Genomic DNA, 8,427 nt, shown 5'->3' on the forward strand with positions numbered 1-8,427 from the left:
ACCTGCTTACGACTCGTGAGACCTATGTAACCTAGGCTCTAATACCAACTTGTCATGACCCAAAATCTCACATTTCGTGATGACGCCTATCTCAATACTAGGCAAGCCAAAAGTCTCAATAACCATCATATCTTTTAAGTTTGAAAGCATAGTAGTTAAATTCAACGGAAGAATTCTCACATTAAAGATATAATCACTCCCAAAACCCGGTGTCACTGAGTACATGAGCATCTAAATGAATACAAAGTCTGACTGATAAAAATCACTGTCTGAAAATATAGAACAATACAATAACTAAAAAGGAATAGAGTCAAATTCTGTGGACGCCAAGCAACTACCTTGATAGTCTCCAACAGAATAAACTCTGAAATCGAGCAGCCGCTGTATCCGGGAGCACCTGGATCTGCACACGAGGTGTAGAGTGTAGTATGAGTACAACCAACTCAATAAGTAACAAGACTAACCTTTGGGCTGAAAGTAGTAACGAGCTCAGCAGGTACAATCCAGTATAGAAATAACAATACAGAAATGTAGGCATGCTTTGAAGTTCAACAGTTACTCATAGTACAAATAAAATAGATCAATTCTGAACAATATGAGAAATATGACATCTTTGTATCTACATGCCAATGCACATACTATATGTGATGCACCTTAGTGAAAATTTCGTGTACTCACGATCTAAAATACTCAATCACCCAGTACTGTATATGGCCAATCCAGCCCAGGAAAAATCCATCCCAAATATATATGTATATACATCAACTGACAGTTAGTCACTCAGTACTGTATAAGGCCAATCCAGCCCAGGGAAAGATCCATCCCCGAATATCAATGATTCGGACAAGATCCATATCCAGAGAAAATCCATCCCTCAATATAAATGCTTCGGGCAAGATCAATGCCCAGGGAAGATCCATCCCTTAATATATATTTATAGCAAGATCCATGCCCAGGGAAGATCCATCCTAGACATATATATATATATATATCAACTATGCTCACTATGGGGGTGCAGACTCCAGAGGGGCTCCTTCAGCCCAAGTGCTATAATAGCCAGATCTAGGCATAAATAAATAAACATAACTATCACTTAGAATCTCCAGTATCTCGGGCTGTCAATGACATGAAAAATCAACCAGACATGATGATATGAAGTATCAATGAATGACAATAGAGACTGAGATATGATATGCAAGTGATAGATGTGACTGAGTACAAAATTATAAATTTAGACAATTAATTCAACAATAATATGACCCATGTGGGTCTCAAAATATCAGCAAGTAGCCTAAACATGATCTTTAACATGAGTCTGAGCTCAATTTCTCTAACACGTGGAGGATATGAGGATAATGACATTTATTTAATTATGCAACTCCACGGAATTAATTTAAGTCACAATTTCCAAGATGCACACTCACTCGCCCGTCACCTAGCATGTGTGTCATCTCCAAACAATTCATACAACATGTAATTCAGGGAATTATACCCTCAGAGCCAGGTTTAGAAGTGTTACTTACCTCAAATCATGTAATTTCTCACTCCGCTATGCCCTTGCCTCGAGAATTGGTCTCTGAAAGCCTCGTATCTAGCCACAATTAATTCGTTTTAGTCAATACAAATTATTGGAATTAATTCCATAAGAAAATACTAATTTTCCAATAAAAATCTGAAATTTAAATCAAAAATTATCTATGGGGCCCACGTCTCGGAACCCGACATCAACTCAACCTCCAAATCCTCAAATCTTATTTTCAAATCTCTAGGTTCAAATCCCCGGTTTACACCTCAAACACATGTAATATAGTTGGATTATTCGATGATAATTCAAGATTATGAAGTAGAAATGATCACAAGTGACTTACCTCAAGCTTTCCTTGAATTCTCTCTGAAAATCGCCCCAAAAACCATGCTTGAAGGTCCAAAAATGGCAAAACTCAGAATACCCTTCGAAATGTATACTGTCTAGGGGTTCCGTACCTACGACTCACTTAGCCGCTTCTACGATCTCGCAGGTGCGTGAAATCAGCCACTTCTGCGATTTGCCAAAGCCTCCACTGGAGCCGCTTCTACGATTCTGCGGGCTCGCATTTGCGAGGCTCGCTCCACTTCTGCGAAGAACTCGCTTCCGCGCCCATCCGCCTGAATCTGCGATCACGCGGGTGCGGATATTCTCTCGCACCTGCGACCACTGCCTCATATCCCCCTATCCAAATCTGCGCTTGCCAGGCTCGCTTCTGCGAGCTCGCACCTGTGAGCCAATTTCCGCAGGTGTGATTACATCAGATGGCAGTTCACATTTTTCTTCTATGTCCGAATTCGATCCCTTAACCATCTGAAACTCACCCGAGACCCCTGGGACCTCAACCAAATGCACCATCAAGTCTCAAAACATCATACGAACTTAGTCGAACCTTCAAATCACATCCAACAATGCTAAAACACGAATCACACCCCAATTCAAGCCTAATGAATTTTGAAATTTTTAAATTCTACAAACGACGTCGAAACCTATCAAATCATGTCCGATTGACCTCAAATTTTACACACAAGTCATAAATACCATAAAGGACCTATTTAAATTTCCAAAATCAGATTCCGACCTCGATATCAAAAAGCCAACCTCCCGGTCAAACTTCCCAAAAATTCAACTCTCGCCATTTCAAGCCTAACTCCACTACGGACCTCCAAATAATTTTTCGGACATGCTCCTAAGTATAAAATCACCATACGGAGCTATTGAAATCATAAAAATTTAAATTCGAGGTCGTTTATACATAAGTCCATATCCGGTCAACTTTTCTAACTTAAATTTTCAATTATGAGACTAAGTGTCTCATTTCACTCTGAATTCCGTCCGAACCCGAACCAACTAACCCAGTAAGTCATAAAATAACTGTAAAGCATAACTTGAGCAGTAAATAAGGGAACGTGGTGATAATACTCAAAATAACCGACCGAGTCGTTACAATAGCCACTTGAGCATGTGTGCAATTTAAAAACTATGTACAATATCCTTTAGAAAAGTGAACTATACGTAGTTAATAGAATATTTTAGCAGTCATATTTTTATTATAAAAATGTTATTAAATTGAGTTTATCATCAATGCTCACTTGCATCTTGCGAAAGTAATGGATCTAAAATTATGATTGTTTTCTTAATTATTGGTTACAACTAGGAAGCACAACTTATGGTATAATACTTCTTGGTCAAACTGTTTCATTTTATACATTTAAATGCATAATTAATTTTTTCAGGAAGTTTATTATCAAGTATCAAATATATATCTTACGAAAATAATGGATCTAAAGTTATATTTAATCATTACAACTAGGAATAAAAATGAACCAACTATAGCACATCGTAGACAACCAATTCATTTGCAGAGGTGGTCTATAAATTACGATTCATGAAACGCAATGAGATTCTCAAACAAAAAAATTCATAAAGTGTGAAGTAGAATTCTTAATATGGCATTGCTTAAATTCTCTATCATACTGCAATTTATATGACTATGACATATATATATATATATATATATATGAATATGCAGATTTTTCTATGCCTGACATTTAAATGTGTGTTCTTGATGTTATATTAGTTATAATTTGATTTTATTAATAGTAACGGTAATATATTTCAGTTAACATGCCGTGGATATCAAAGACACAAGCCATAGCTTCTCTAGATGGTGATCATGATTTCTCGGGACTCAAGAAGAGATTCCTCCCACAACTTGCGACTTGTTTGAGAAGCTGTACTTCCAGCAGTGACTGCAGTGATTGTTGGCTTTGTTGTACTTGTAGTTACTATGGTATAACTAGTGATAATAGGTGTTTGGCAAATTAAAAAAGTTAAATGCCTTTGTGTTTAGTGGCAACAACTCTGCTACAGATCCTTACTACGCCTAAGCAATTCACTATAATTTCAGTATTTCTGTTGTATTATCTCGTTTCCTTGTCTTTCATGCTATCGGAGGAATAATAAAGAAATTCATGTAATGGACTTCCTATTCAGAAATAATAATGGATTTCACCCCTGTATTTTTGTTGTATGTATTCTTGTATATACTCCTGTATTTCTGTATTTTGCCTTGGTTGTATTCGTTGCGCGAACGAATAAAGTTGATATAAGTTGTATTAGTTGCGCGAACGAATACAGTTAATACAGGATGTATTCGTTGAACGAACAAATACAGACGTCTGGAAAGGGAAGATTTGTTGTGAAGGGTAAATATTGAAACAATACTTGCAAATTATAATTAGCTATGAATTTGTAGTGCTTTTTAAAAATTTCCTCTAATAATATTCACATGAGGAATGCGTAAGGCATGACCAATTCAGTACAACTTATGTAAATAAGAGCTTTAATATACTACTTCGGTATATTATCTTATAGATAGGTTAAAAATTACGCGCTCTTTTATTCCTAGTGTAATTTGATTCGGTGCGAAGTTTTAAAGAAAAACAAATAACATTCAGAAATGATGTTGGGGCAAGTGCACAGAGAATCATTCTCAGAATGTTATTTAGAGATTAGTCAGTACTTATTTTGTTCTGAAATTTTAAACTAAAAATCTTAACTTCAAGCACCGGCTAACTCCTAAATAGCAGCCCTTTAGAATGGCTATCTGGTGCCATTTCTACAATGTGATGTTTCCGAGGCTTGTGTAATGGGCTTTATGAGAGTTAGTACTGTAGTTAAGCTTATTAAATGGGATAGATAGAAAATGTATGACCTGGGCTTCCATCATGCCGGCCACAATAAGATAAAAACAGCAGAAAGAGATTGTTACACAAATAGCCGGCCAGATAAGCTGTTTACTTTTTCTAGCCGTTATATATAGATTATGCATTGATTATATACATGTACACACATATTATACATAAAATTTATATGTATTATACATTCACCGACTATTTTTAATTTAAAATATTAGGTTAGGACACACAGATGACAGAACAAACAATAGTGAGATCCAAAGGAAGAAAATGAATGTCGAAGAACATTAAAGAGAGTCAGACAGTATAATAAAGAAAATAGCATGAATTAAGCCATGAAAATGAAAAATCAGAAGAAAATCTGAAGAAGATTAGGGCAAAATGACACAAATACTAACCTGAAATTACCACACCCAAATGAAACGATGATGAGAACTCAAAGAGCCATCCATATTTATTGAAGGAATCATATTTAATTTCTTTGTTGTTGGTTGGAATTAACAAGAGGGGTGAAAAAATAAAACTTCTAGAATTATGTTTGAGTGGTGGTATTAGAATTAGAATGAAAGTGGAATCGGCACTGAGTGCAACACGTACAACACATTTTATGATATGTGTTAAATGACTCTTTTACCCTTGATCGACTATCTTTCCTTTTCTATATAATAGAAAAAGTTCCCCTCGTTCTATTTTCAATTTTGTAAGAAAATAAATGCAGTGTCCAATCAACCTACGAACACTTAAATGATACGTACCTATTTGTTGATTCTCACCAACACAGATATCATAAATATAATTTTGCTTTCTGATTTATCTCTTATGTTGTTTTCTTGTTTTGCATTAGGAGAAACACCAATCATATACTAATCCACAAGCTAAGTTCACTAGTATAGTCAAAGGGGTGTACATGAGTCGAGTTGGTTAGGATTTTCTAATTACCAAATTAAATTAATTGTATTGGGTTATTAAATCTAAATACCAAATCAAATCAATAAAAGTCGGGTTTTAAAATCTCGGTTTTTCTCGGATTTTTCGTGTTTTCGGGTTTTTTCGTTTTTTTTCATAAAGTTTTCATAGCACAAACGTAAATTTGTGTTCCAAATATTTCTTTAATCCTAGTAAGACAGAACTATATAAGGTGTTTTTCAATAAAATAACATAAATATGAGAAGAGTCATGTCATTGTACTAAAATAATCAACAATAAAGATAATAAAATCACATAAAATAAATATTAATTATAAGCCTTAATGAAAACAAATATAATTTAAAATTATGACTAATAAGTACTATTATTTACACGACTAACTACTAAAAGAAAAATAAGTTATACATTTTATCTAAACCGTGGAAAAACTAAAAAATAGATATCCAACACTATTTTCATTCATAGTACAATTGAATTGAATGTGTTTAATTAGCATTAGTATTGATTTGATTTTGATTTAGGATTTATTTGAGTTACTAACATTTATAGACTATAAAACTTATTAGAGCATCCAAAAATTATAAGTCCAAGCTTGAAATAATACCTTAAAAGATAAAACTATGAAAAAGCTTAAGAAATATTGATAAACTATACTGCCATAAATATTTTATGTATTAAATATATTTAAAACTTTTATACATATAATGTCGGATTGGTTTAGTTTCGGTTTGACGTTTTTTAGTTAAAACCAAACCAAACCAAATATGGTCGGATTTTATTTTCCAACACCAAACCAAATCATAGTCGGGTTATTTTTCTCGATTTGACTCGGATTATCGGGTTGGTACGATTTATCGATTTCATTTGTACACCCTAGACTTGTTTAGCCAGAGAGATTTTCATTACCAACACCGCCAAAGTTAACGTGCGATATACAATTATACCTTGGACTATAATATACATTATTGTTTGATATTTAAAATTCTTTGCCGCAATATCATCCCCTTTTCCCTTTTCTCTCAATCCTCCTAAGTAATGATGGAAAAATATTTAAAAGGAAAATAAAATAAATTAAGTCTACCAAATAACTGGTCGAACTCCTTATTAGACAACTAAAACTTCACTATGTTTAACGAAATGGTTCTTCTATAATTGTCTCCAACAAAGGCTTCCTAGATCTGCATGACACCCTATACCTAAATTCTTGCCCTCCCATAAAACCTTCTAATTCATTCAAATTCAAACCTGACCATTCAACCCCGTCTTTTCTCGACGAGTTATCTGGTATCTGTACTGGTGCTAGCGCTGAGTTTTCCGACATCATAAAAACTTCCATATCTTTCTCGGTGATCACAGAATTCACCCTCTTCATAGGAAACATAAGGTAAATATTACCAAACTCCAAGTCTTCATCGGCCGACAAGGCGGAAAACCGTCGGCCGATGATCAACGAGCAGGAGTTTACTAAGAAGGAGTTTGGATATTCCAACATAAGTTCAGCTGCTTTTACTATCTCATGAAACTGTTGGATTGGTCCATTCGGTAGAATAACCTTAGCTGCTCTTGAATTCCTTATCCTTGTTGAAGTAGTGCAAGAAATAAAGTTTCCCATAGAAAAAATGAAGAATTTAAAATGGAAAGGTTTTAGATTGTGATTTCTTGGTTTGAGTTGATAATATTATGAAGAGTTTATGAATTGAGGAAATAACAATCAAGAGTTTTATTTATATATATCAAGAAAGCTACCCATCTATCAAAGATGGTCTGTCTATCTGCTCTAAGGTCTGCGTACGCACTATCCTCCTTAGACTTCACTTGTGAGATTACACTGGATATATTGTTGCGTCACAAAATCGGTTGTCTCCAAAAAATTAGCGAGGAAGAATAAAACCGTCAAAAATTCGTCACAGATTCCATTTGTACGTTGACGAATTCTATCACAAAGGCATCACAAAATGAATAAATTGTGAAATATTCAGATAGTAATCTTTGTTTTTCTTGTAGTGAAAATATACATGGACAAGGAAGAGTTTCAAGGTTTCCTATTTCTTGTTATTTTTCTTCTTCGAAATTGTTATATTTATAAAGTTGTTTCTTAGCAGAAGGTTTACTATGTAAGACGCATTAATGTACGTGGGGACTGACCTGTTAAATCCGTGGGAATGTGTTGGCAAATATTTAGGTGGGTATGGCCAAGTGGTGTGGAAGTTTTTCTTCAATTTTTCAACGCTTTAGTTTCATTTTCATGGTGGGATTGGGAGAAAAAAAAAACCTTGGTTAATGTGCTCTTCACAAATTAATTTGTCTCAATTTATATGGATGTGTTTGACCATATATAAAGTTTAAAAAATAAAAAATATTTTTGAAATTTAATATAAAATAATCATAAATATTTGTGTGGCGATAAAGCATGATTTCATTAAAGTAAATGTATAAGTTTGATTTTTTCTAAAGATTAAATATGATTTTATTTCTAGACACACTAAAAATAAATTATGACATATAAATTGGGACAAAGAGAGTAATATCAATTTGTGTGGTGTATTTGAAATTGTATTCATATAGTGGTATTTCAGAGCTATTCTTCTAAAGCTCTCCCCTTTTTTGCAACCAACCCGAATTTGAATTCCTTCAAATAGTAAAACCAACAAGTTTGAAAAAATGAAGTTATAGACAATATTACAGAGGATAATGAAGAAGAATTTCACTGTAAATTGATCTGAATTGTTTGAAAAAACTTATGCGACGTGTTCTGGTCAGCAAAATAAATCCCGG

The 8,427-nt window shown here is 34.0% G+C and overlaps 1 protein-coding gene and 1 long non-coding RNA gene across 2 annotated transcripts; both read right to left on the bottom strand.

The window, feature by feature from the left end:
- Positions 1-205: 205 nt before the first annotated feature.
- LOC142178546 (uncharacterized) lies at positions 206-5,287 on the bottom strand. Its single transcript, XR_012706746.1, has 3 exons — positions 5,124-5,287; positions 1,524-1,591; positions 206-403 (listed from the first exon to the last, which is right to left on the bottom strand). It is a non-coding gene; the product is annotated as an uncharacterized LOC142178546 (long non-coding RNA).
- Positions 5,288-6,781: 1,494 nt separating this feature from the next.
- Positions 6,782-7,264, bottom strand: LOC142178607 (uncharacterized). Its single transcript, XM_075248471.1, has one exon. The coding sequence runs from the start codon at positions 7,262-7,264 to the stop codon at positions 6,782-6,784; it is 483 nt and encodes a 160-aa protein (XP_075104572.1).
- Between the last annotated feature and the right edge of the window lie 1,163 nt (positions 7,265-8,427).

The sequence above is a fragment of the Nicotiana tabacum genome, chromosome 24 (assembly GCF_000715075.1).
Source record: "Nicotiana tabacum cultivar K326 chromosome 24, ASM71507v2, whole genome shotgun sequence".
Lineage (NCBI taxonomy): Eukaryota > Viridiplantae > Streptophyta > Magnoliopsida > Solanales > Solanaceae > Nicotiana > Nicotiana tabacum.